This window comes from Dryobates pubescens, chromosome 31, assembly GCF_014839835.1.
Source record: "Dryobates pubescens isolate bDryPub1 chromosome 31, bDryPub1.pri, whole genome shotgun sequence".
NCBI classification, from domain to species: Eukaryota; Metazoa; Chordata; class Aves; order Piciformes; family Picidae; genus Dryobates; species Dryobates pubescens.
In genome coordinates this window covers 6,426,040-6,453,823 of record NC_071642.1, presented here as the reverse complement: position 1 = coordinate 6,453,823, position 27,784 = coordinate 6,426,040, and the positions used below count along the sequence as shown (strand labels likewise).

Genomic DNA, 27,784 nt, shown 5'->3' with positions numbered 1-27,784 from the left:
GGATAGAACAGAATAGAACAGAACAGCATAGAATAGAATCAACCAGGTTGGAAGAGACCTTTGAGATCATCCAGTCCAACCTATCACCCAGCAGCATCTAATCAGCTAAACCATGGCACCAAGCACCCCATCCAGGCTCTTCCTTAACACCTCCAGGGATGGGGACTCCACCACCTCCCCAGGCAGCACATCCCAATGGCCAATCTCTCCTTCTGGGAAGAACTTTCTCCTCCCTTCCAGCCTAAACCTACCCCTGGCACAGCTTGAGACTGTGTCCTCCTGTTCTGGTGCTGGCTGCCTGGGAGAAGAGACCAACCCCCACCTGGCTCCAACCTCCCTTCAGGGAGTTGGAGAGAGCAAGAAGATCTCCCCTGAGCCTCCTCTTCTGCAGGCTAAGCAACCCCAGCTCCCTCAGCCTCTCCTCACAGGGCTGTGCTCCAGACCCCTCCCCAGCTTTGTTGCCCTTCTCTGGACACCTTCCAGCAGCTCAACATCTTTCCTAACCTGAGGAGCCCAGAACTGGACACAGGACTCCAGGTGTGGCCTAAGCAGTGCTGAGCACAGGGCAGGATGACTTCCCTGCTCCTGCTGGCCACACTGTTCCTGACCCAGGCCAGGATGCCACTGGCTTTGCAGTGGTGTCCTAGTGGATAGCAAGGTGCCCTTGGGGCCAAGAGGCCCAATGGCAGCCTGGGGTGCAGCAAGAAGTGTGCCCAGCAGGGCTAGGGAGCTTCTTTTCCCCTTCTACTCTGCCCTGCTGAGACCACAGCTGCAATGCAGTGTCCAGTCTGGGGCTCCCCAGCTCAAGAGGGACAGAGAGCTGCTGGAGAGAGCCCAGGGGAGGTTACAAAGGTGTTGGAAAGGTCTTGAATATCTCTGCTATGAGGAAAGACCAAGAGCCCTGGGGCTGTTTAGTGTGGAGAGCAGAAGGCTGAGAGGGATCTGATCAATGGCTGCCAATACCTGAGGGGTGGGTGGCAAGATGGGGCCAGGCTCTGGTCAGGGCTGTCCTGTGGTAGGACAAGGGGCACTGGGAACACACTGGAAGCCAGGAGGCTCCACCTCAAGAGGAGGAGAAGCTTCTTTGGTGTGAGGGTGCTGGAGGCCTGGGGCAGGCTGCCCAGGGAGGTTGTGCAGTCTCCTTCCTGGGACCCTTCGCAGCCTCACCTCGACGCCCTCCTGCCTGAGTCGCCCCGGGCGCCGCCGCTGCGGGCTCAGCCACCTCCAGAGCTCCCTTCCACCCCTTCCCACGGCCTGACTCTGTGCCAGGAGCGGGCTGGGCACCCCAGCAGAGGGGGGCAGCTTACCTTGGAAGACTTCTGCACCTGATCTCCGATGTAGATCTTGCGGAACTGCTCGAAGAAGCTCAGCATGGCGAGCTCCAGCTTCTCGTTGCCGGCCTGCGCCAGGCGGGAGTCCGTCAGGTTCATCAGCTGCAGCACCCTGCACGGGGGGGACACGAAACCAGCACCTTACTGGCCAGCACTGGGAAGGAAAGCAGGGGCTTCAGCCACCTGGGGCTGCTTCCAGGATGCCCACCAGGCACCTTTGGGGCTTTCTGTCTCCCTGGGGTGACAACGGCCGAGGGCGGTAAGGAAACGCTGACCGGGGCAGGGTCCTCTGCTGGGCAGGGATGGCCTGAGGCTCCTGAGCCCCTCCTAAGGGTGGCTGTAGGGCTCCTGACCCCTTCAAAGGGTTGTAAGGCTCCTAACCCACTCCTAAGGGGGGCTGAAAGGCTCCTGACCCCCTCCTAAGAATGGTTGTAAGGCTCCTGACCCCCTCCTAAGAAGGGTTGTAAGGCTCCTAAGCCCCTTCTAAGAGTTGTAAGGCTCCTGACCCCCTCCTAAGGGGGGGGCTGAAAGGCCTCTGACCCCTCCTAAGGAGGGCTGAAAGGCTCCTAAGCCCCTTCTAAGAGTTGTAAGGCTCCTGACCCCCTCCTAAGGGGGGCTGAAAGGTTTTGGGTTTAACCTCCTGCAGAGCTGAGTCCTGGGTGCTGCAGCAGTCTCCCAGACTCTGCTCTCACCATGTCCTCAAACCCACCTGAGAAACCACTGCCTGCAGCCCTCCCAGGAGCCAGGCTCTAAAGGACATCAAACCCTCAGCCTGGCTTTTGCTGTGAGCCTGCCCAGGAACAACAACTGTGGCCTGGGGGAAGGCTTGAGGAGCAGAGATCTTGTTGGCCAGGGAGGGGGGAAGGATTTGGGGGTAAATTGCACACACTGAGGGGGAGAAACCACAGCAATTCTTCTCTTTTTGGCAAGTGCCATGGAGTGGGAAGGAAGACAAAAGGCAAAGACTTGGCTGCTGAGAAAAGGCCTCTTGTAGGTTGGCACTGAAATATGGTCAGGGTCTCACCACTTCCCCTCCTGGAACTCAGCAGCTAGGTGGGGAAGCCTGAGCTGGTGGGAGCTCAGCAGCTAGGTGGGAAGCTGGCTCCCCACCAAGGCCAGCAGCTTCCAGTTCAGCTCCTTTAGCAGCTTCCAGGCTGGTTGCACTCTGGAGCAGAAGGCATTCAGTGTGACTTGAGGGTGGTTGGCAGCTGGGAGCAGCAGGTCCTCACACAGCCAGCAAGCAAAGCTGGGACTGGAGAAGGTTCAGAATCCCCCAGTCCACAGCAGGTGGATGGAATTGGAACAGCATCCAGCAGGTTGGACTTGAGGACCTCAAAGGTCTCTTCCAACCTCAGCAGCTCTAGGACTCTATGTGGTGGATGACACCCTGGAGTGCCAGGGGCTGCACTCTGGCCACAGCAACCCCAGGCAGAGCTACAGGCTGGGGACAGAGTGGCTGAGAGCAGCCTGGCACAAAGGGACCTGGGAGTAGTGATGGACAGCAGCTGAACAGGAGCCAGCAGTGTGCCCAGGGGGCCAAGAAGGCCAATGGCATCCTGGCTTACATCAGGAAGAGTGTGGCCAGCAGGAGCAGGGAAGTCATTGTGCCCTGTGCTCAGCACTGGTTAGGCCACACCTCCAGTCCTGTGTCCAGCGCTGGGCTCCTCAGGTTAAGAAGGACATTGAGAGACTTGAAGGTGTCCAGAGAAGGGCAACAAAGCTGGGGAGGGGTCTGGGGCACAAGGCTGGGGAGGGGGCTGGAGCACAGCCCTGTGAGGAGAGGCTGAGGGAGCTGGGGTTGCTTAGCCTGCAGAAGAGGAGGCTCAGGGGAGACCTTCTTGCTCTCTCCAACTCCCTGAAGGGAGGTTGGAGCCAGGTGGGGGTTGGGCTCTTCTCCCAGGCAGCCAGCCCCAGAACAAGAGGACACAGTCTCAAGCTGTGCCAGGGGAAGTTTAGGCTGGAGGGGAGGAGAAAGTTCTTCCCAGCAAGAGGAATTGGCCTCTGGGCTGTGCTACCCAGGGAGGTGATGGAGTCCCCAGCCCTGGAGGTGCTCAAACAAGGCTTGGATGTGGCCCTTGGAGCCGTGGTTCAGCTGTCAGGCGGTGCTGGGTGCCGGGTTGGACCTGATGCTCTCTGAGCTTTTTCCAACCTTGATTCTATGATTCTGTTTGGATTTTTTTGTGGTGGTGGGGAGAAGGGGAAGGGCCTGGGGGCAGTTTCTTGGCTGTGAGCTTCCCTGAGGGGTGCAGGTGCAGCTTCCCTACCGACAAACCAACTCGCCGTCCATGGCGTCCTGCTCGTCCGTGCTGGCGAACGAGACCCTGCCGCCGATCACCGCCCCGATGATGTACACCAGCCAGGTCAGGCGGCCTGCAACCGACACAGGGCGTCACAACCAGCACCCCACACCCCACCACCACCTCCTCCTCCTCCTCACACCCTGCAGCAAGGAGCAGGAGCAGAGCTGTGGCTTGAGCAGTCAGAGCCGGCGCGCGCGGGAGCTGAGCTGGGAGGCAGGGCGGAGGTTCGGCGCTGGCCACCCCCAGGGGCTGGAGAAGTTTGCCTGGGGGAAACTGAGGCACAGGCTGCAGCAGCTTCTGAGGGGAGGAAAGCCTGGAGAGAGCTGGGCAGAGGTCAACTTCATCAAGTGCCAGCAGGGCAAGTGCAGGGTCCGGCACCCGGGGAGGAAGAGCCTCCTGCAGCAGGGCAGATGGGGAGGGACCTGCTGGGGAGCAGCTCCAGGGAGAAGGAGCTGAGAGTGCTGGGGGACAACTGCCTGAGCAGGAGCCTGAGCAGGAGCCAGCAGTGTGGCCCTGTGGCCCTGAAGGCCTCAGTGGTGTCCTGGAGTGAAGGAAGACTGTGGCCAGCAGCTCAAGGGAGGTTCTCCTCCCCCTCTACTCTGCCCTGGTGAGGCCGCAGCTGAGTCCTGCCTCCAGGTCTGCGCTTCCCAGCTCAAGAGGAACGAGGAACTGGTTGAGAGGACACAGCAAAGGGCTGTGAAGATGCTGAGGGGCCTGGAGCCTCTCTGGGATGAAGACAGGCTGAGAGACTTGGGGCTTTTAAGCCTGAAGAAAAGCAGACTAAGGAGGGCTCTTCTCAAAGCTTATCAACACTTCCAGAGCAGGCTGGGGCCAGGCTGCTTTCAGTGGTGCCCAGTGCCTGGGCAAGGGGCACAGACTTGACCATCAGAACTTCCATCTGAACACCAGGAGGAACTTCTGTAGCTGAAGGGTGCAAAGGCTGAGAGCCTGGAGAAGAGAAAAATCAATGCTCAGCAAGTGCTAAGGGGTGGGGGGCAAGAGGCTGGGGCCAGGCTCTGCTCAGCGGTGCCCAGGGACAGGCCAAGGGGCAGTGGGCACAAACTGGAACCAGCTGAGGATGAGGAGAAAGTTGTTTGGTGTGAGGGTGCTGGAGGCCTGGAGCAGGCTGCCCAGAGAGGTTGTGGAGTCTCCTTGTGTGGAGAGCTTCCAACCCCCCCTGGGCATTGTGCTGCTGGGCAGGGTGCTGTGGGAGCCCTGCTGGAGCAGGGGGCTTGGACTGGCTGAGCTCCAGAGCTTCCAAGCCCCAGCATGCTGGGATTCTGGGATTCAGTCAGAGGATCTTTCTGCTTTAGTGCCCAATCTCCAGCAAAGTGACTCCATTGTCCACCTGGGGGAGAATAGGCACAGCTTCAGGGGGAAGGGAAGGAGGTGCTGAGGTCTGCCTGGCAGCTCTTCAGCACCCACAGCTGCTCCACTGCAGAAGCCACTGCCCTGTCCAACTCCCTCCCATGTAATTCAGCTTTTGCTCTATAAAGCAGCTGTGGTTGGTGGAGTCAACATCATCAACTGGACTGAAGGAAGGAATTTTGGCATCCTGAGGGTGCTGAGAGCCAGGCCCAGGTTGCCCAGAGAAGGTGGGAAATGCCCCAAGCCCTGGAGACATTGCAGGTCAGGTTGTTTGGGCAGCCCCCTCCAGCTGGGGATGTCCCTGCTGACTGCAGGGGGGTTGAGCTGGGTGAGCTTTCAAGGTCCCTTCAACCCAGCCCAGCCTGGGATTCTCTGAACTTGAAGGAAGCAGGGTGAGCTTTGAAAGCTGCCTTCCCACCCAAAGCATTCCATGATGCCCTCCAGAGTTCCTCCCCCATGAGAGGAGAGTTTCAGAAGGAAGAGGAACACTGCCATACCTTTGCTGATAAGCCCAACCCCTGCACAAGAGGGGAAGGCAGCTGCACTGGGAGGGAGGAGGCAGAAGACAGCCACAGCTGAACCTCCCAACCACTTTATGGCCAGGCTGAAGCAAATCCTAAACCAACCAGCTGGGCAAGAACAAAACCTCCAGGCTCAACCCACCCAAGGCTGTGGCCAGCAACCCTCCTTCAAGTGGCTTTGCAATTCAGCCTCTGGTTTGTTGGCTAAACATCAGGATCTGTGTGACCATGGCCTGCAGTTTTGATGCCATGCAGCCAGAGCTCTTGCAACCTCTTGATTCATCTTCTTCTCCACATGGGGAACTTGTTCTCTGAGGAACCCTGGTGAGGTCCCTGGTGTTGCCACAACACATTACAAGCAGAGATTTCATTTAGATGCCACTCTGAAGCTCATGGTTATCTCTCCAAGTCTCTGCCATCCATGCAGACAGTGAGGAGGTTCACAGGAGCAGCCCACACCCTGCTTCACAGCAGACAAGCCAAGGGAGGGGGCAGGCAGTGCTGAGGCACACCTTTGTGGCAGCACCTTCAGAGCTTAGTCTCTGAAGCACTGGGCAAGGAGATGCACTGCAGCTCCTCCAACAGGAACAGAACCAGCTGGGAGGACATCTTCAGCCAGCAGTGGCAGTGCCTGCCCACAGCCAAGCACATCCTAGCCCACACTGACACCTTCCCAAGGCAGCCTTGGTGGGGAGGGCTCTGGCTCCTGGCTGATGGATTCCACCAGGAGCTCAGGCTTCTGAAAGGGCCATTTGGCTCCCAGCCAGCCCCCAGCTGCTGGGTGCCAGCCCTCCCAGCAGGCTCACCTTCTTGAACAGCAACATCCATGGGGCTGGCAGTGGCACTCTGCAGCAGCTCCTGGTAGGACTGGGCCGACTGGTCGAAGAGCTGCACGAGCAGGGCGCAGGTCTTCTCGTACTCGCACCGCCCGATGGTGGACAGCTGATCCAGCTGCTGCTGCACCAGGCCTGTGTCATCCAGGGGATCCTCCAGGCCATCCCTGAGCAGCAGCAAAGCAGATCAGCAAAGAACTTCTGAGTGCAGAGCGTGTTGAAACCGTAGCCCCAAGGAGAGACCGACCCTCACCGGGCTCCAGCCTCCTGGCAGGGAGCTGGAGAGAGCCAGGAGGTCTCCCCTCAGCCCCCTTCTCCCCTGCTCCCTCAGCTGCTCCTCCCCAGCCCTGTTCTCCAGACCCTTTCCCAGATTCATTGTCCTTCTCTGGACCTACTCCAGCCCCTCAATGCCCTTCTTGGAGTGAGGAAGCCAACCCCAGGATTCGAGGTGCATCCTCAGCAGTGCCCGGTATGGGAGCACAATCCCTGCCCTGCTCCTGCTGCCCTCACCGCTGCTGCTCCAGGCCAGGCTGCTGGGGGCCTTCTTGGCCACCTGGGCACAAGCTGGCTCATCTTCAGTGGTGATCAATACCTCCAGACCCTTCTCTGGTCATACTGGCTCCCAGCAGACAATCCAGGTTTGCAGCCAAACCTCCCTCAGGTCTCCCCAAACACTGTGAAGCCGCTGCCTGTCTTCAAAGGCAAACCGAGCCTCCTGCCTCGGGCCTCTGGTGCTGCCAAGCAGCTTTGGTGCCACCTCTCTGCATTCCTTACCTCAAGATGATGTGGACAGACTCCAGCCTGGAGGTGATGTAAGCTTTTGTGACCTCTGGTGTGTATGTTTCAAGCATGTGAGGTTCTGTGGCCTTCACGTAGGGCACCGACGCAGCCAGCCGCTGCCACAGGCTCAGCAGGTAGTGAACGCTGTTGGGAGCAAACTCCCAGTGCTGCCAGCAGCCAAAAGGAAGAGAAGGGAAGGCAACCACAGTGAGTTGTGGCCTTGGTGGCTTCACCCAGGTGAGCCTGAGTCAGCTGCAGCAACATCTCAAAGCCTTAAAGGGCTTCGGTGCAGAGTTTCAGCTCCCACCTGAGCTCACCCAGGAGAGACTGAGAGAGAATCCCTGAGCTCCCTGGGCTGTGGAGCTGAGCCAAAAGGTTTTGGTCCTGACCCAGTGCTGGGCTGGTGCTGCAGACAGCTCCCCAGAGGGAGTCTGCAGCTCAAAACCACTTCCCAGAGAAATGTGCACCACTGAGCAAGCAGAAGGCACTGAGGCAGCCCAAGCCTGGCACCAGCTTCTGAGCAGGGCTTCGGCTGCACGTTGTGAGCCAGGAGAGAACCGAGTGGGAACCCATGGGGTTGGACAAGATGCCCTTTGAGGGTCCCTGCCAAGCCAGTGCAACCTGTGGAATGCAGAACTGTGGACTGGGTGAGGCTGGAAAAGAGCCTTTAGACCATGGAGCCCAAGCCTTAGCCCAGCACTGCACATGTGGGCACCACCAAACCCTGGCCCTCAACACCACCTCTGCACAGCTCTGAAACCCCTCCAGGGATGGGGAATTCAACCACCTCCCTGGGCAGCCTGGGCCAGGACTTGAGAACCCCTTCAGGGAAGAAGTTTCTTCTAATGTCCAACCTAAACCTCCCCAGGGGCAACTTGAGGCCATTTCTTCTTGTCCTATCACTTCTTCCTTGGGAGAAGAGCCCAAGCCCCACCTGGCTCCAACCTCCTGTCAGGGAGCTGTAGAGAGCCAGAAGGTCTCCCCTCAGCCTCCTCTTCTCCAGGCTCAACCCACCCAGCTCCCTCAGCTGCTCCTCCCCAGCCCTGTTCTCCAAACCCTTCCCCAGCTCTGTTGCCCTTCTCTGGACCAGCTCCAGCTCCTCAGTGCCTTTCTTGTAGCTCAGGACCCAGAGCTGACCCCAGCAATCAGAAGGAGCTGCTCTTCCCTTTAGCAGCACTCCCTGCAACTGCATTTTCCCAGTGAAGTGACAGAGAGCTCTAAAAATAACTTCTCTTTAATGAGATTTGGGGTTTCTTTCTTCCCCCCCACCCCCTGCTAGGACCTAGGGAGCCTCTGGAGGCATAGCAACCCTGTCTGCCCCCACACACTGCTCCTGCACAGAACAAGCAGTGCAGGCCTGCAGGCTCCTGGCACAGCACCTGCAGGGCCTGGGGTGAAAATAACACCCAGGGGATACAGGGTGGGGGGCAAAGAAAGAGACCAGACGGCTGGCATTTGGCTTCAGGAGAAGGCAAGGAGCATGGGCACCCACAGAAGGGCAACCAAACCACCTGGTACCTGCAGACTGGTGACAGTGAAGTTGGCAATGAGCCTGATGACCTCAGGGTAGTTCTCCACCTTCACCAGCTCTCCCAGCTGGTAATTGCTCTTCAACCGAGCCAGCAGCCGGCAGAACTCGTGGTAGTTGTTGGGGTCTGACAAGCTCTAGGAGGGGAAAGAGAAGACTTGAGAAGCAGCAAGTGCTGGAGAGCCCTGGGCAGCCAGCTGCAAGAGGCAGAGAGCTGTGGTGGGACAGCAGGAAAGGAGCAGGGGGAGGTTGGACCCTTCCCTGTTCCAGGCTTTGAGAAGCTCTTCAGTCAAGAAGTTGCTTCTAATGCCCAACCTCCCCTGGGGCAACCTGAGGCCACTTCCTCTTGTCCTGTCCTTGCTCCTTAGGAAGAGACCAACCCCCACCTGGCTCCAGCCTCCTTCCAGAGAGCCAGCAGCTCTCCCCTCAGCCTCCTTTTCTCCAAGCTCAACAACCCAGCTCCCCTCAGCTGCTCTTCCCCAGCTCTGTTGCCCTTCTCTGGCCTGGCTCCAGCTCCTCAGTGTCCTTCTGGGAGTGAGGAGCCCAGACCTAACCCCCATACCCAAGGTGTGGCCACACCAGTGCCCAGCCCAGGGGCACAATCCCTGCCCTGCTCCTGTTGGCCACAGAATTGCTGCTCCAGGCCAGGCTGCTGGTGAGCTCCTTGGCCACCTGGGCACCCCCTGGCTCATCTCCAGCCGCTGTCAGCCAACCCCCCCCCAGATCTTCCTCTGCTGGGCAGCTTCCACCTACTTTGCCTGAAGCCTGGAGCATTCATGGGGTTGTTGAGCTTGGCCTTGTTGAACCTCATCCCACTGGCCTCACTCAGCCCATGGCTGCAGCCTGGCCAGATGCCCCTGCAGAGCCTCCAAGCCTCCAGCAGGCCACCCTCCCCCCCAGCGTGGTGCTGCCTGCCAGCCGGCTGAGGCCACGCTGCCCCCCGCAGCCCACACCACCCATGGAACACACTGAAGAGGAGCATGAGGAGATGCTCTCAGGGAAGGAGGAAGGTGCAGGAGGAAGCAGAGAGCCAGCTGCACTGGCAGCCTCACCTGGGGGTTTTCCAGTATCCTTTTCACTCCATCAACGAGATGAGACAAGAACTTGGCCCTTTCGGCGTTGTTGAAGAGGGATCTGCGGACAGAGGCGATCTGCACTAGGCAGGACAACACCTGGCAGGGGCAAGGGCAGCCAGACAGCAGGGGGTTAGAATGGAACAGAAGGGAAGCAACCAGCTTGGAAAAGACCTCACAGAGCAGCAAGTCCAACCTGCCACCCAGCACCATCTGATCAACTCAACCATGGCACCAAGTGCCCCATCCAGGCTCTTCCTAAACACCGCCAGGGATGGGGACTCCACCACCTCCCTGGGCAGCACAGCCCAGTGGCCAATCTCTCTTGCTGGGAAGAGCTTCCTAACATCCAGCCTGACCCTCCCCTGGCACAGCCTGAGACTGTGTCCTCTGGTTCTGGTGCTGCCTCCCTGGGAGAAGAGCCCAACCCCCACCTGGCTCCAACCTCCCTTCAGGGAGTGGCAGAGAGCAAGAAGGTCTCCCCTGAGCCTCCTCTTCTCCAGGCTAAGCAACCCCAGCTCCCTCAGCCTCTCCTCCCAGGGCTGTGCCCCAAACCCCTCCCCAGCTTTGTTGCCCTTCTCTGGACACCTCCCAGCAGCTCAACATCTTTCCTAACCTGAGGAGCCCAGAACTGGACACAGGACTCCAGGTGTGGCCTAACCAGTGCTGAGCACAGGGCACAATGAGCTCCCTGCTCCTGCTGGCCACACTGTTCCTGATGCAGGCCAGGATGCCATTGGCCTTCTTGGCCCCCTGGGCACACTGCTGGCTCCTGTTCAGCTGCTGTCCACCACTATCCCCAGGTCCCTCTCTGCCTGGCTGCTCTCAGCCCCTCTGACCCCAGCCTGCAGCACTGCCTGGGGCTGTTGAACCATGTTGAGCCATGCTGCTCTTTCCTTAGCACAAGGAATCCTTCAAGCCTGGTGCTCCTCTGAATGCTGCTCAGCAGCTCCTTTGCTTTGAGAGAGGCTGGGAGAGTGCAGCCATCACCTCTGCAGCTCTCTGTAGCCTGTGCAGCATTGCAGCAGGGAGCCAAACAGCAGCACCCAGAGGAACAACAGTCCCAGAATCAAGGAGCTGTTTGGCTTGGAGAAGCCCTCCAGGATCATCCACCCAACCCCACCATGGCCACCAAACCCTGGCCCCAAGGGCCATGGCCACAGGTTTCTGGAACACCTCCAGGGCTGAGGACTCCAGCACCTCCCTGGGCAGCCTGTGCCAACCCCTGACCACTCTGGCAGCAGAGAAATCTTTCCTAATCCCCAACCCTCCCCTGGTGCAACTTGAGGCCATTTCCTCTCATCCCATCTTTAGCTGCCTGGCAGAGATTGACCCCCACCTCACTTCAACCCCCTGTCAGGGAGCTGTAGAGAGCAATGAAGTCTCTCCCCTCAGCCTCTTCCAGGCTCAACCCCCCCAGCTCCCTCAGCTGCTCCTCCCCAGCCCTGTTCTCCAGACCCTTCCCCAGCTTCCTTGCCCTTCTCTGGCCCTGCTCCAGCCCCTGTCTGTGGAGTCAAGGGCCCAAAACTGAACCCAGGACTGTGGCCTCAGCAGTGCCCAGCCCAGGGGGCACAATCCTCTGGAAGAACCACAGAACTGTTTTGGTTGGAGGAGACCTTTAAGATCACTGAGTCCAACCATCAGCCCAACACCACCACAGCCACCAAGCCCCAAAGTTCCACAGCCACACATTCCTTGAACACCTCCAGTGATGGTTGACTCCACCACCACCACCCTGGGCCACCAAAGAGCGGCATTCAGTGCTGAGGAGCACCCTGCAAAGCCCCAGTCCCTCCCTGCCCAGTGCAAGGAACATCTGCTCAAGCTCCCAGCTGCTTCTCTCTACTGGCTCTCACATCTACTGGCTCAAAGGGGCAGCCCAGCTCCAAATGTAATTGCTTCAGAGTTTCCTTCAGCAGTGCAATGAGCTAAAAAGAAAAGCCTCAGACTGTTAGAAAGTTCTCTCATGAATATTTGAGGCTCTAATTCAGACTTTTAACTCAGCAAGGCCTTCAAGATAATGAAGAGGGCTGAGGGTCTCAGTGGAACACAACAGAAAAAGAGCCTTCTGAAGGCCCCTTCCCTCCCTAGCCCAAGGGCAGGGGATTTATTGTAGCATCAATTATGAAGGGTATTGATCTGCTAGAGAAATGCCTGGCAGGCAAAGGGTTTGAGTCAAGAAGGACCAAGCCAGCTTCTCCTTCAGCTGTGCTCTTGGCTATTTCACCACAACTGGGACATGGCCTAGTTTGGAAGCATGGAAGGAGAGATCTCATCCTTGGGTTGCAACTCCCGGGCTCGCTGCCTCCTCACAGGGTGCTTTCAGCACCAGCTTAGCAGCATGCAAGCTGCATCCCTCAGCAAGGCCTTGCTGGCAGTGAGCAGGAAGGTTCTAGGCTGTCCAAGGCCAAAGCAGGAGGTTGGGCTTTTCAGCAACCAAGGTGCTCTTAGGTCAAATGCCAAAGCTGTGGCTGCAGCAGGACCAGAAGAGCCACCCCCTGCCTTTAACAGGCAGCACCCAAGCCAAGGCTGCTGTCTGAAGTCAGCTTTGTGGTGTTTGAGTCCCCAGCAGGTCAGGCAGAGGAGCCCCACAAACACTTGGTGCCAGCTCAGGGCGCAAAGAAGGGAAGTCCCCAACTTACCAGAGGAGAGAACGAAGGAGGGATGGAATGATAAAGATCAAAAAACAACTGAAGGGTTGAAGAATCCAAGAAGGCTGCAAGAGAGCAGAGGGTTTGGGTGAGAACACCTCCACTTACTGCTTTCCCTGGGTCTCAGGATCAGCAGTGTGTCACCAATCACAGAATGGTTTGGGTTGGACAAGGCCTCTGAGATCATCCAGTCCAACCAGTCTGACTCTGCCAAGGCTGGGGCTAAGCCATGGCCCTCAGCACCACAGCTCTGCCTCTCTGGAACACCTCCTTGGGCAGCCTGTGCCAGGCTTTGAGAACCCTTTCAGCCAAGAGTTTTCTTCTCATGCCCAATCTAAAGCTCTTTGGTGCACCTTGAGGCCATTTCCTCTTGCCCTATCCCTTGTTCCTTGGGAGAAGAGCCCAACCCCCACCCAGCTCCAGCCTCCCTGCAGGGAGCCAGAAGGTCTCCCCTCAGCCTCCTTTCCTCCAGGCTCAACAACTCCAGTTCCCTCAGCTTGCTCCTCACAAGCCTTGCTCTCCAGACCCTCAAAGTACCACACTGCAGGAACATTCCCAAAGGATTGCCCTTTTTTCCACCCCATTGCCTCGCTTACAAATGCAGCAGACCTGCTCCTGGCTGCACAGCCCAGGTGACAGGAGCCTATTTTAAGAAGCCATCCTGTGGCCTGCCTGCAAAACCAGTGCTGAGAAGAGCAAGGAGGTGGGGAGCAGCTGCTGAGTTCTCTGTTCTTTATCACAGTATCACCAAGGTTGGAAGAGCCAAAAGAGAGCCTCAAAGATCATCAAGTCCAACCTGGCACCACAGACCTCATGACTAAACCATGGCTCCAAGTGCCACATCCAATCCCCTCTTGAACACCTCCAGGGATGGGGACTCCACCACCTCCCTGGGCAGCACATCCCAACGGCCAACAACTCTCTCAGTGAAAAACTTTCTCCTCACCTCCAGCCTAAACTTCCCCTGGCACAGCTTGAGACTGTGGCCTCTTGTTCTGGTGCTGGTTGCTAGAGAGAAGAACTCAACCCCCACCTGGCTACAACCTCCCTTCAGGGAGTTGCAGAGAGCAATGAGGTCTCCCCTGAGCCTCCTCTTCTCCAGGCTCCCTCAGCCTCTCCTCACAGGGCTGTGCTCCAGACCCCTCCCCAGCTTTGTTGCCCTTCTCTGGACACCTTCAAGTCTCTCAATGTCCTTCTTGAACTGAGGGGCCCAGAACTGGACACAGGACTCCAGGTGTGGCCTAGCCAGTGCTGAGCACAGGGCACAATGACTTCCCTGCTCCTGCTTGCCACACTGCTCCTGATGCAGGCCAGGATGCCATTGGCCTTCTTGGCCCCCTGGGCACACTGCTGGCTCATGTTTAGGCAGCTGTCAAGCATCACCCCTAGGTCCCTCTGTTTGGCAGCTCTCAGCCACTCTGACCCCAGCCTGTAGCTCTGCCTGGGGTTGCTGTGGCCAAAGTGCAGCCCCTGGCACTTGGGCTTGTTGAATGCCATCCTGTTGGCCTCTGCCCATCTGCCCAGCCTGGCAAGGTTCCTCTGCAGAGCCCTTCTGCCCTCTAACTGACCAACATCTGCTCCCAGCTTGGTGTCATCTGCAAACTTGCTGATGCCTGACTCAATCCCCTCATCCAGATCATCAAGGAAGATACTAATGATGCTTTTAAAGCCCAGGTTCCTGTGGAACTGGCAGGTGGAAGACTGGAAGGGTTCCAGGAGTGGTGTCACGGCTCCAGACTGCCAACCCCAACCGGCGCGCCAAGGGAAAGGGTGGATCTCAGACCTGGTGCTGGTTGTGGGGCAGAGAGAGAGCTTTAGGATATCCCTCAGCTGGTATCAGGTCCTCTTCCCTGCCAGGCAGCTCACCTGATCTCCAGCTGGTTGGGATCTGTACAGTGCAAAGATCATCTGAGGACTCGTCTGTGGAGGTGCCGATGAAGTCGAAGTTCAGGCAGTTGTGTGTGAGCTTGAGCAGCTGCATCAGCAGCCCGTGCTGGCTCTCATCATTCAGATTCAGGTTCTTCCCAGAAGCCTAGAAGAGAACATGGGGAGAACAAAGGATGAAAGGGAAAAACAACCCCCCAAAAAACAACAACAAAATAATCAAGGTGAGAGCTGAGTTTGGGGCAATAGGAATCACAGCAGGGCTCAGGCTGGGAGGACCTCAGAGCTCATCTCCACCAGCCTGGAGCCCCCAGAAGGGAAGGCTCAGGAGCAGCCATTCAGCCTCTGATGCTTCCAGAGTTGGAGCTTAGTGCTACAGAGCTCTGAGCACTGTGGGACAGGAAGAGCTGAAGCCCCCAGAAGGGAAGGCTCAGGAGCAGCCATTCAGCCTCTGATGCTTCCAGAGTTGGAGCTTAGTGCTACAGAGCTCTGAGCACTGTGGGACAGGAAGAGCTGAAGCCCCCAGAAGGGAAGGCTCAGGAGCAGCCATTCAGCCTCTGATGCTTCCAGAGTTGGAGCTTAGTGCTACAGAGCTCTGAGCACTGTGGGACAGGAGGAGCTGGAGCCCCCAGAAGGGAAGGCTCAGAGGCAGCCATTCAGCCTTTGATGCTTCCAGAGTTGAGCTTAGTGCTACAGAGCTCTGACAACAATGGGACAAGAGCAGGACCTGCAGCCTCAGGAGATGCTGAAAGCTGTTGAGAGATTGATTCCTGACCTGCTCCATCCTGCTCCAAGGCACCCAGGGGAATCACCATCACAGCATGGCTCAGGCTGGAAGGGACCTCAGAGATAACCTCTTCCAACCTCCCCACCATGGGCAGGGCCAGCTCTCAGCTCCACTCAGCTGCTCAAGGCCTCATCCAGCCTGGCCTTCAACACCCCCAGGCAGGAGGCAGCCACAGCCTCCCTGGGCAGCCTGTGCCAGACTCTCACCACCCTCACACTGAAGAGCTTCTTCCTCAGCTCCACTCTAACCCTGCTCTGCCTCAGCTCCAAACCATTCCCCCTTGGCCTGGCTCTAGACACACTCAGGAAATGTCTCTCTGCAGCCCTCCTGGAGGATCCCTCCAGATCCTGGAAGGAAATCAGGTCTCCTCTTCCCTTTCAATGCCAAGAGCAGAAGCTGTGGTGTGCTGGGGACCTTCCATATCAGAGGTGTTTGTGCTGTCCCCTTCCACAGCCTCCTCTGGATCATCATCAGCCCCAGCTGCTTTGGAAGCTGCAGTGTCTGGGTTTTTATCCTCAGAAAAGACCCTTTGCAGCCTCCTTGGAGGATCCCTTCAGCTGTTGGATGGCAGCTCTGAGGTCCCCCCTGGAGTCCTCTCTTCTCCAGGCTGAACACCCCCAGCTCCCTCAGCTTGAGGTTAGAAAGAGACCCAGAACCTAACTTTACAGGAAAGCTCTTGGCCAGTGCTGTACATCACCAACATCTCATCTCCTTCCTGATGCTTCAAGACAGCAGTGTTTAACCCAGAGCTCATGCTCCAGCCATGCATGGGTCAATCCAAACTGCTGAAGGGTTATCTATTGGAGTCACAGAAGGGTAGGGGCTGGAAGGGACCTCTAGAGATCATCCAGTCCAATCCTTCTGCCAGAGCAGAATCACCAAGGCCAGGCCACACAGGATCACATCCAGATGGGTCTAGAAAGTCTCCAGAGAAGGAAACTGCACAACCTCTCTGGGCAGCCTGCTCCAGGGGCTCCAGCACCCTCACACCAAAGATGTTTCTCCTCACAGAATCAGTCAGGGTTGGAAGGGACCACAAGGATCATCCAGTTCCAACCCCCCTGCCATGGGCAGGGACACCTCACACTAGATCAGGCTGGCCAGAGCCTCATCCAGCCTGCTCTTAAACACCTCCAGGGCTGGGGCCTCAACCACCTCCCTGGACAACCCATTCCAGGGCTTCACCACTCAACCTTCAGGCAGCACCTCCTGGGTTCCAGTTTGTGTCCATTGTTCCTTGTCCTGTCCCTGGATACCACCCAAAAGAGCCTGGCCCCTTCATCTTGCCCCCTCCAGCCCTCAGATATTTCTAGACATGGATCAGATCCCCTCTCAGCCTTCTCCAGACTGAGCAGCTCCAGATTTGGGTCACCTTCATCTGCTTTGATTCCTCAAGCCAAAGCTTTGAGAGAGGGAGAGAGAGAGAAAGAAGGCCAGAAGCCAACTTTTAGGAGCGAAGCGCTGGCTCCAGGGGAGCTTCCACGGGAGGAAACCTCAGCCCTGAGCCTGTGGCCCTCACCAGCCAAGCCCCCAGAGGAGCTGCTGAAGGTTTCCTTACCTGTTTCAGTAAATTGCATGAGAGTGTGAAAATATCAAACAAGGAGGAGTCTCGGAAGGAGGAGGCTATTTTCCTGTGCTTGGTCAGGGGGTGGGTGGTGTCCGCCTGAGCAGAGAGAAAACCAAGGCTTAGAACCGAGGGGCAGGGCTGCAACCAGAGCAACAGAACCTCTAGGAACCCTGCCAGAGACTGGGGCAGCCAGGTTTGTCTCCCTGCAGTGGTGTCCCAGCAGCTGGGAGAAAAATCCACGGAGCAAAAGCCTCTTTCCTCAAAGGAGGGCCCAGCTCCGCCGCTCCCCGAGGCGGATTCGACTGCTCCCCCTGCCAGAGAGCAGGGATGGGCTGGCTCTGGAGCTCATTTACATCTCCCCCAGGCTCACTCACATCTCTTCCCCCAGGCTCACTCAAATCTCTTCCCCCAGGCTCACTCAGATCTCTTCCCCCCAAGCTCAATCAGATCCCTCCCCCAAGCTCAAATTTCTCCCCCAAGCTCACTCAGATCTCTTCCCCCCCAAGCTCACTCAGATCTCTTCCCCCCCAAGCTCACTCAGATCTTCCCCCCAAGCTCACTCAGATCCCTCCCCCAAGCTCATTTAGATCTCTTCCAAAGGAGGATCAACAGCAGCATTTTCAAGTTCAGAGCCTTCAAGGCTGCTTTTTGAAGTGCTTCAAACTCCTGAGGGTTAAATCCTTCCCACAGCCATGGGGCAGAATCACAGAGTCATCAAGGCTGGAAAAGACCTCTAAGATCATCAAGTCCAACCTTCTACCCTACACCTCCATGACCACCAGACCACCTGACCCCAAATCATAGGCATTTAGGCTGGAAAAGACCTCTAGATCAAGTCCAACCTTCGACCCAACACCTCCATGACCACCAGACCATGTCCTGAAGTGCCCCATGGCCAATTCCCAGCGCTTCTAATTCCCCTCCTGAACCTGCACAGCTGAGAAGCAAGCCAGGAGGACAGTTGCCCAGTGACAACCAGGTTGGACTTTGCTGTGTCTGCTATAAACTCCAGGTCTGGAGCTCTCACCACAGCAGAATGAAAAGCTGAGATGATCTAAGGGACAAATACACACAGGCCATGCTTGAGACTGGCTAAGAGTCTCCACTTGGCTCAACCAATGCATTCCAGCATGGGCCAGCACAGCTTGAGGTCACTTCTGGGAGTGTTTTGTAGGAGAAGGAGAGAAGTGAAGCAGTAACTTCCCATCTTGGCCATGCATTTGGAGGGTCTGGCAACGTTGCACTTGGCCAGGATCAGTTAGCTGATGGGCAGGGAGTTACCCCAGGACAACTGGGATGGAGCCTGCTTGCAGCCCAGTGCAGAGGCACACACTGAGGCTCCACTTCCTTCAGACTCTTGTTCCAACAGCATCAACATGCAAACATCCCTTCCCATAGGATCCATCTCCAGCCCTGTGGATGTTGTCTACCTGGGCTTAGGTAAAGCCTCTGGCACAGTCCCCTGCAACATCCTTCTCTCTAAACTGGAGAGAGATGGATTGGATGGGTGGTCAGTGAGTAATGAACTGGTTGGATGGTCACAAACAGGAGGGTGGTCAACAGCTCAAGGTCTGGATGGAGCTAAGTAACAAGTGGTGTCCTCAGGAGTCCATACTGGGAGCAGTGCTGTTTAGTACCTTCAGCAATGCCATACTGGGATCAAGTGTACCCTCAGAAAGCTTGCAGATGCCACTGAGCTGAGTGGTGACACAAGTGAGGGACAGGATCCAGCTAGAGGGACCTGGGCAAGCTGGAGAAGTGGCCTTGTGTGAGCCTCGGGGGGTCAGCAAGGCCAAGGGCAAGGTCCTGCACCTGGGATCAATCCAGGCTGGGGAGCAGCCCTGGGGAGGAGGGCTTGGGGGTGTGAAGCTGGACATGAGCCAGCACTGAGCACTGCCAGCCCAGCCCCAGCCTGTCATGGGTTGATCCCCAGCAATGTGGGCAGCAGGGCCAGGGAGGGGACTCCCAGTGCTCAAGCTGTGGCCTCACCAGTGCTCAAGCTGTGGCCTCACCAGTGCCCAAGCTGTGGCCTCACCGGTGCCCAGGCCAGGGCACTGCCCTGCTCACCACACTACTCTTGGTGCAGGCCAGGATGCTAGTGGCATTATGGCCACCTGGGCACACTCTGACTCATCTTTAGCTGTTGAGCAACACTCCAAGGACTTCCTCTGGCCATATTCTTCAGCACCTCCATGTCCTCCTTGTAAGCTGGGATGATGACCACAGGGACCCAGGAGAGGAGGTTCTGGGGATTGTCCTCACACTGAGGGCTTTGTGCTCACACCTGGGGGGGCTTGACTAAGTTGCTTAGCACTGCTTTTTCCTCTTTCACCTCAGAAGACCACATTACAGTATGAGAGAAGATGGGAAGGTGCCAGCCAAACAAAAACACTTCCTCAGGACAAGGAGTTTCAGCATCTCACCACCAGAGCAACAGCACATGAGAGAAAAAACCCCAAACAAAGCAGACAACATCTTCCCCCCTTCCTCCAACCCCTAAAAACATCCCAAAGCAACCCCAAAGCCACACAAGACACACACACAGAGCAGGACACAACAATATGAATGAGAAAATTGGGACACTTACTTCACTGAGGAAGGCTGTAGCACTTACTTGATTAATTTCATTCGTTAGTTGGGACAGGATTGTCACTCCTATGATGCAGTGCTCTACACTATCCTGAGGGGGGAAAAGAAAGGGCCACATGGAAAGCAGTCAGCAGGACCAGCATGGCTGAGAAGAGAAAGAGAAGAGAAAGAGAAGAGAAAGAGAAGAGAAAGAGAAGAGAAAGAGAAGAGAAAGAGAAGAGAAAGAGAAGAGAAAGAGAAGAGAAAGAGTAGAAATAGAGATAGAATAGAAATAGAATAAAACCAGAATAGAATAGAAATAGAATCAGAATAGAATCGAATCAAATAGAATAGGACCAGACCAGGTTGGAAAAGACCTCAGAGAGCATCAAGTCCAACCTCTCAGCCAGCACCATCTGATCAACTCAACCATGGCACCAAGTGCCCCATCCAGGCTCTCCCTAAACACCTCCAGGGATGGGGACTCCACCACCTCCCTGGGCAGCACAGCCCAAGGGCCAATCTCTCTTGCTGGGAAGAATTTCTTCCTCACATCCAGCCTGAACCTCCCCTGGCACAGCTTGAGACTGTGTCCTCTTGTTCTGGTGCTGGGTGCCTGGCAGAAGAGACCAACCCCCACCTGGCTCCAACCTCCCTTCAGGGAGTTGGAGAGAGCAAGAAGGTCTCCCCTGAGCCTCCTCTTCTCCAGGCTAAGCAACCCCAGCTCCCTCAGCCTCTGGGGTACTGGTCACTAGCAGGCTGAACATGAGCCTGCAGTGTGCCCAGGCGGCCAAGAAGGCCAATGGCATCCTGGCCTGCATCAGGAACAGTGTGGCCAGCAGGAGCAGGGAAGTCATTGTGCCCTGTGCTCAGCACTGGTTAGGCCACACCTGGGGTCCTGTGCCCAGTTCTGGGCTCCTCAGGTTAGGAAAGATGTTGAGCTGCTGGAAGGTGTCCAGAGAAGGGCAACAAAGCTGGGGAGGGGTCTGGGGCACAGCCCTGTGAGGAGAGGCTGAGGGAGCTGGGGTTGCTTAGCCTGGAGAAGAGGAGGCTCAGGGGAGACCTTCTTGCTCTCTCCAACTCCCTGAAGGGAGGTTGTAGCCAGGTGGGGGTTGGGCTCTTCTCCCAGGCAGGCAGCACTAGAACAAGAGGACACAGTCTCCAGCTGTGCCAGGGGAGGTTTAGGATGGAGGTTAGGAAGAAGTTCTATCCAGAGAGAGTGATTGTCCATTGGGATGTGCTGCCTAGGGAGGTGGTGAAGTCCCCATCCCTGGAGGTGTTCAGGAGACTTGCTGGGGTGCTTGGTGCCATGGGCTAGTTGACCAGGTGGTGTTGGGTGATAGGTTGGATGTGATGATCTCAAAGGTCTCTTCCAACCTGCTCTATCCTGTTCTATTCTAAGACCTGTGAAGGGCCTGGACTTGCAAATCCCAGCAGGGGTGAACTTCATCTCCCAGAAAATCTGACCTGTAAAAACCTTGTGACATCTGTGATCACGTTCCTGAAGACATATTCATCCTTCTGGCAGTCAAACCAGCCCAGCTTTGTGATCCTGGCATACAGCTGGATCAGGGCTTGTGTGACAAAGGTTGCCAGCTTTGGCCTCGTGGCAAGGTAGTTGAGCACATAGTTCCCTGCAACACAGAGAAGAGGTGGGTCTGGAGAGGGAAAATGGGAGAGGTGGAGCTGAGGTGGTGACACTGAGAGGCAAAAGCAGCCTTTGGGTAGCTGATTCCCAAGGCAGCTCTGCACAGGAGTGGGGGAAGGTGCAGGTGGGGAGCTTTAAGTTGTGCCTTTAGCAGAGTGGAAGCTGTGGAACAGCTCTGGAAAGTGGTGACAGACAGGTGAGTCCTTCCCCACAGCCCCAACCTGCTCTGAGTGATCAGATTGAGCACATGGAAACAGCCAGAGAGGCTGAAAGGATTTCACAGTATCCCAGAACCTCAACGTGGAGGGGTTGGAAGGGAGCTCTGGAGCTCAGCCAGTCCAAGCCCCCTGCTCCAGCAGGGCACCCACAGCACCCTGCCCAGCAGCACGATGCCCAGGGGGGGTTGGAAGCTCTCCACACCAGGAGACTCCACAACCTCTCTGGGCAGCCTGCTCCAGGCCTCCAGCACCCTCACACCAAACAATTTTCTCCTCATCCTCAACAGGGTTCCAGTTTGTGCCCACTGCCCCTTGGCCTGCCCCTGGGCACCACTGAGCAGAGCCTGGCCCCAGCCTCTTGCCCCCCACAGCTCCTTTAGCTCTTGCTGAGCATTGCTCAGATTCTCTCATTCTCCAGGCTCTCAGCCTTTGCTCCTCACAGAGCTGCTCCAGGTCACTCAGCATCTTCAGAGCCTCCACTGGACTCTCTCCAGCAGTTCTCTGTCCCTCTTGACCTGGGAAGCTCAGACCTGGATACAATACTCCAAAATGAGGCCTGACTAGGGCAGAGCAGAGGCAGAGGAGAACCTCCCTTGACCTCCTGGTCCCTCCAGAATAACCATCTAGGGTATCAGGGGTGTCTCTAAACTTGGTGTATCCACACCCAGAGGGATCCACTTTGCCCTGGCAGTGCCAGACACATGAAACCCATTTGTGCTGGAGCTGTTACCTCCTGGCTTCCCCTCTGTGCCCACTGCCCTCTGTCCTGAGAAGAGCCTCTTGCCCCCCACCCTTTAGCTCTTGCTGAGCATTGCTCAGATCCCCTCTTGGGGCTGCTCCTCAACACCCTCAGGTCTCTCAGCTTCTGCTCCTGACAGAGCTGCTCCAGACCCCTCAGCCTCATCCCAGGGTGGCCAGACTGGAAAGCAGAGACTGCTCAGCTCCCCTCTTGGGGCTGCTCTCCTGCAGCCTCAACACCCTCAGCTTCTGCTCCTGACAGAGCTGCTCCAGAGCCCTCAGCCTCATCCCAGGGTGGCCAGACTGGAAAGCAGAGACTGCTCAGCTCCCCTCTTGGGGCTGCTCTTCTCCAGCCTCAACACCCTCAGCTTCTGCTCCTGACAGAGCTGCTCCAGAGCCCTCAGCCTCATCCCAGGGTGGCCAGACTGGAAAGCAGAGACTGCTCAGCTCCCCTCTTGGGGCTGTTCTCCTGCAGCCTCAACACCCTCCGCTTCTGCTCCTGACAGAGCTGCTCCAGACCCCTCAGCCTCATCCCAGGGTGGCCAGACTGGAAAGCAAGAGAGTGCTCAGCTCCCCTCTTGGGGCTGCTCTTCTCCAGCCTCAACACCCTCAGCTTCTGCTCCTGACAGAGCTGCTCCAGGCCCCTCAGCAGCAGCCCAGGGTGGCCAGACTGGGCAGGACAAAGTGCCTGGAGAGGAGATCTTGCCCAGCCCCTGGCTGGCCTGCAGGCCAAGCCCTGTCCCCAGGGGGGAGGTGCTGTACTCACGGATGTCTATCCGCTGCTCCAGGGGCAGAGGGTTGTTTGTGCGTGACACCAGCTTGGTAAGGCATGTAGCTGCCAGCAACTGGGAGTAGGAGGACTGGAGGAGGACAAGACCAAAGCAAACAAAACAAACAGCCAGAAGACAGACACAGGTTTATCACAGGGCTTCAGGGCCTGCCCAGGCAGCCAGGCTGGAAGAGCTGAGTGCCCCCCCAACCCTCCACCCCCCCCACCCCGGCCCGGGAACCCTCCGCCGGCTCGGAAGGGATCTCGGAGCTCCTCGACTCCCAAGCTCCCCAGCCTGGGGCCAGGGTGGCTTTACAACCAGCCCAAGCTTGCTCCAGGCCTCAGCCCAGCACAGGGGAAGAATGAAAGCAGGCCTTAAATCAGGGCTTGGGGTGGAAGGGAGCTCAAAGCTCAGCCAGTTCCCACCCCCTCCTTGCCACGGGGAGGGACACCTCCCGCCAGGCCAAGCTTGCTCCAGGCCTCAGCCAGCCTGGGCCTTCAACACTTCCAGGGAGGAGGACATCCCACAAGCTCCCTGGGCAACCTCAGGTTGCCCAGGGAGCTTGTGGGATGTCCTCCCCCCTGGAGATGCTCAGCACCAGGTTGGACAGGGGAAAAACCTTCCTCAAGGCCTCACCTTCAACACCTCCAGGGAGGGAGCCACCTCCACAGCCTCCCCGGGCAGCCTGTGCCAGGCTCTCCCCACCCTCACTTTCTTCCTCCTCTCCACTTTCAGCCTCCTCTCTCCCAGCTCTAAGCCACTGTCCTTCCTCCTGGCACTCCCAAGCCCTCCCCCAGCTCTCCCAGAGCCCCTCTAGGTGCTCTGAGGTCTCCCCACAGCCCCTCCAGGTGCTCTGAGGTCTCCCCAGAGCCTCCCCCACAACAGCAGCTGGATGCACAGCCTGCCAAGGGTCACAGCCCCCCAAGGGCAGGGTGGCAAAGCCACTCTCATGGGCTGCATTGGGTTGGATGGGGACTTTTGAAGCTCCAAACCACCCCCCCTTCTCCCCCAGCTAGATCCAAGCTGCTCAGAACTCCACTCAAAGCCTGGACTGTGGCCAGGGATGGGGCCCTCCACCACCTCCACCTCATTGTCTGGGCTGAGACAAAAGCAAACCAAAGCAGCCACAGAAAGGGGCACTGAAAGGCTGAGGCAGGCTCAAAAAGAAGCCAGGGTGGAGGGTTGGCATCTTCTGCCACCCTCCCTTCACACACTCATTCTGAGGCACAGGATCCAATTTCCCCTGCTTTTAGCTGCTGCCTTATTAAGGCAACAGCAGAGCAGGGGCAGGGTTCCAAGAGGAAAGCTGCTGGGGGTTTTGTTTTATCCCACAGGAAGCTCTCTCTGCACAAGCTCTCCCTTCACCTTCAAGCCCTCCAGAGCAGGCAGGGGTCTCACCAAGCCCTCCAGGGCAACCATTTGGGTTGGAAAAGCCCTTTAAGATCATCCACTGCAACCACTGGGGTTGGGAAAGCCTTCTGAGATCATCCACTCCAACCACTGGGGTTGGGAAAGCCCTTTGAGATCATCCACTCCAACCATTGGGGTTGGGAAAGCCCTTTGAGATCATCCACTCCAACCACTGGGGTTGGGAAAGCCCTTTGAGATCATCCACTCCAACCATTGGGGTTGGGAAAGCCTTCTGAGATCATCCACTCCAAGCACTGGGGTTGGGAAAGCCTTCTGAGATCATCCACTCCAACCACTGGGGTTGGGAAAGCCCTTTGAGATCATCCACTCCAACCATTGGGGTTGGGAAAGCCTTCTGAGATCATCCACTCCAACCACTGGGGTTGGGAAAGCCCTTTGAGATCGTCCACTCCAAGCACTGGGGTTGGGAAAGCCTTCTGAGATCGTCCACTCCAAGCACTGGGGTTGGAAGATCCCTTTAAGATCCTCCACTCCAACCATTCCCTAACTCTGCCAAGGCTGGGGCTAATCCATGGCCCTCAGCACCACATCTCTACAGCTCAGAAACACCTCCAGGGATGGAGACTCAAGCCCTGCCCTGCTGCAGGCCCTTTTTGGGGATGGAATGATTCCTCATGGCCCACCTGAAGCTCACCTGGGGCAACTGAGAATCATGGAATCATTAAGGCTGCAGGAGACCTCTAAGGTCATCAAGTCCAACCTTCTGCTCAACACCTAAATGATCAGCACACCATGTCCTGGAGTGCCACAGCTGCCTGTTCTTGTCAACCCCCCCAGGGATGCTGACTCCACCACCTCCCTGGGCAGCCTGTCCCAAGGCCTGAGCACTCTTGCAGTGAAGCAGCTCCTCCTAATATCCAATCTGAACTCCCCCAGCACAGCTCCAAGCCGTGCCCTCTGGCCCTTGTCACTTCTTCCTTGGCAGGAGAGACTCCACCTGGTTCCAGCCTCCTTTCAGGGAGTTGCACAGAGCCAGAAGGTCTCCCCTCAGCCTCCTTTTCTCCAGCCTAAAGAAGCCCAGTTCCCTCAGCAGCCCCTAAGAAGATTTATGCTCCTGGTGTAGAGATTCTGGGCAGGGGCTGAGATCAGCTTCCCCACCAGCCTGGCACTGAAGAGCAGAACCCTTCCCCATGGCATCCTGGGAACATCACAGAATGGTTTGGGTTGGAAAAACCCTTAAAGGTCATCCAGTTTGAGCCCCCTGCCATGGGCAGGGACACCTCCCACCAGCCCAGGCTGCTCAAAGCCTGGTTCTGAACACCTCCAGGGAGGGGGCACCCACAACCTCTCTGGGTAACCTGCTCCAATCTCTCCCCACCCTCACTGGGAAGAATGTCTTCCTCTTCTCCAGCCTCAATCTCCCCTCTCCCAGCTCAAAACCACTGCTCCTCATCCTGTCCCTCCCAGCCTGTGCCAGAAGCCCCTCCCCAGCTCTCCTGGAGCCCTCTCAGGCACTGGAAGGCTGCTCTAAGGTCTCTCTGAAGATCTCTCCTCCAGGCTCTTCCAGCCTGCAATATCGACGCTGCACACCGAGCCCCCGAGGCCACTTCCCCCCATCAATTCCCCCAACCCCAAGAGACACTGTGGCCCCTGAGACAGCTTTACATACACTCCCTCTCTCTAGAAGCAGCTGGCACTTGCTCAGGCAGTCTGGACTGTTGGTGAACTCAACCAGGGCCTTCTCTGCCTGGAGCCGTGTGGCGGTGTCCGTGGTCTCATAGAGCTGCTTGCACAGGTTCTCTAGCTGGGCTAGGCTCTGCAAAAACAGGACAAGAGACTGGTCAGAAACAGGGGGTGCCACACAGAAAGAACCATGGCCTGCCTGCAGCCACAGCAGGGTGAGCAGCAGGGTGAGGGAAGGCATTCTCCCCACCCCCGCCCCGGCCCCCAGCTCAGCTCTGCTCTGCCTGCGGTGCTGTGCCTTGGTGCTGGGGTCCTCAGCACAAGGACCTGCTGGAGAGGGTCCAGAGGCCACAAAGATGATCAGAGGGACAGGCTGAGAGAGGTGGGGCTCAGCACCACAGCTCTGGGCCTTTGAAACACCTCCAGGGATGAGGATTCAGTCACCTGCCCAGGCAGCCTGGGCCAGGCACTGGTTAGGCCACACCTGGAGTCCTGGGTCCAGCTCTGGACTCCTCAGGTTAGGAAAGAGGTTGAGCTGCTGGAAGGTGTCCAGAGAAGGGCAACAAAGCTGGGGAGGGGTCTGGAGCACAGCCCTGGGAGGAGAGGCTGAGGGAGCTGGGGTGATGAGGTGTGGATTGCTTCCCTAGAGCCCAGGCCCTGCCTCCTCTCTGCAACCAAGATAAAGCAAACACCATTCAGTGGGATGATCAGGGCAGGGCCAGGCCTCTGGGGGTGCCAGATAAGGCCCAAGGCATGAGACAGCAGTGTTTGAAACTGGGGAGGCACTGGTGGCCTGGGCTGGAAAGGTGAGCTGAGGAGAGCAAGAAGCACTCAAGGCACAGCCACAGCTACCCACAAGTTGCCTGGAGAAGGAAGAGCTCCAAACCCAAAATGCTCTGCAGAAAGACCAAAGAAGTTTTCTGCAGCCAGGGAAGGCAAAAGGCAGCAAGGAGGGCTGAAGGGGGCAGAGAGATGGGAAGGGGATGTGAGGCAGTGCTTGGGATGGCAGTTTAGGAGGCCATCTGCTGAGGCAGAGGGGACAGCTCCAGCTCTGGAAGCTTCAGCACAAGGAGGACATTCACCTGGGAGAGGAGGGCACAAAAATCACTTGAGGGCTGGAAGCCCTCTGCTGGGAGGCCAGGCTGAGAGGATTGGAGCTGTTCAGCCTGGCCCCAGGGAGACCTTCTGGTGGCCTTCCAGGATGATGAGAAGGATGAGGACAGAGCTTTCAGCAGGGCCTGCTGTGACAGACCAAGGAGTGATGCTCCAAACCAAGAGGGAGATTTACTTGGAGAGAAGGAAGCAATTTGTGGCACTGAGGCTGATGAAACCCTGCCCCAAGTTGCCCAGAGAGATGCCCCAGCCCTGGAAGCAATTTAGGTCAGGTTGGCTGGGGCTCTGAGCATCCTGCTCTGGTTGCACCTCAGGTCCTGACCCACACTCTCCCCACCTCCAGGTCCTGACCCACTCTCTCCCCAGGGGGAGCAACCCTGAGCAGGAGTTGCCAATCCCTCAGCCCTCCTCTCAGCTTTGCACCCCTTGACTGTTCATTTCCTTAAGTAACACCAAACTCTGAGGTGAGTTTTGTTTTCCCTCCAGCTCTGGCACCTGGCTTCAGCTTCTCCTCCACAAGAGAGCAGCTATGAAGCTCCAAAGGTGGCTCAAAGGCCCCAACCCTTCTCCCTCTCATCTCCACTGCAAGCCCCAAACAACAAAAGAAACCTCCTCACTCTGCAGTGTTTTCCCCCTGCTGAAGATAAGCAACCTGTGCTCATCTTTAAAGTGCTAAACACTTACCAGGAGAAGGAGCAGCTACCTAAGAGGAGCCCCCAGGGGCTGCTGTGCAATTGAGCTCGGATTACACGGTTGCTTAAGCAACGCTCTTCACACCCAGGGGCTGCAAGGAGCTTCAGGCAGCTCTAGCTCCATGGGCTCCCCCTTCCCCACCTGCTGCTTCCCATTTCAGCTGCCTGAGGAAGCCCCTGCTGGGCTCAAGGGGGCTCAAGGTGGCAGAGGCAGCAGCCCCATCGCTCAGGGGGAGCAGGCAGGCAAGAACCTCCCCCCGCAGGATTCCCACCACTGAAATCCCAGGAGAGGCTGAGGGAGCTGGGGTTGCTTAGCCTGCACAAGAGGAGGCTCAGGGGAGACCTTCTTGCTCTCTCCAA

General features: G+C 57.3%; 1 protein-coding gene across 2 annotated transcripts in view; it reads right to left on the bottom strand.

The window, feature by feature from the left end:
* XPO7 (exportin 7) overlaps positions 1–27,784 on the bottom strand; it is a 64,536-nt gene that overhangs the window by 24,756 nt on the left and 11,996 nt on the right. The window contains exons 2-14 of one of the 2 annotated variants that reach the window (XM_054174837.1): positions 25,606–25,752; positions 22,562–22,655; positions 20,659–20,825; positions 19,211–19,303; positions 16,615–16,719; positions 14,252–14,417; positions 12,377–12,450; positions 9,714–9,833; positions 8,652–8,798; positions 7,128–7,300; positions 6,327–6,520; positions 3,596–3,701; positions 1,308–1,443 (exon numbers count right to left, since the gene is read on the bottom strand). In XM_054174837.1, coding sequence (XP_054030812.1) covers positions 1,308–1,443; positions 3,596–3,701; positions 6,327–6,520; positions 7,128–7,300; positions 8,652–8,798; positions 9,714–9,833; positions 12,377–12,450; positions 14,252–14,417; positions 16,615–16,719; positions 19,211–19,303; positions 20,659–20,825; positions 22,562–22,655; positions 25,606–25,752 — 1,722 coding nt within the window. The remainder of the gene's footprint in view (positions 1–1,307; positions 1,444–3,595; positions 3,702–6,326; positions 6,521–7,127; positions 7,301–8,651; positions 8,799–9,713; positions 9,834–12,376; positions 12,451–14,251; positions 14,418–16,614; positions 16,720–19,210; positions 19,304–20,658; positions 20,826–22,561; positions 22,656–25,605; positions 25,753–27,784) is intronic. The other variant, XM_054174838.1, reaches the window with a different exon arrangement.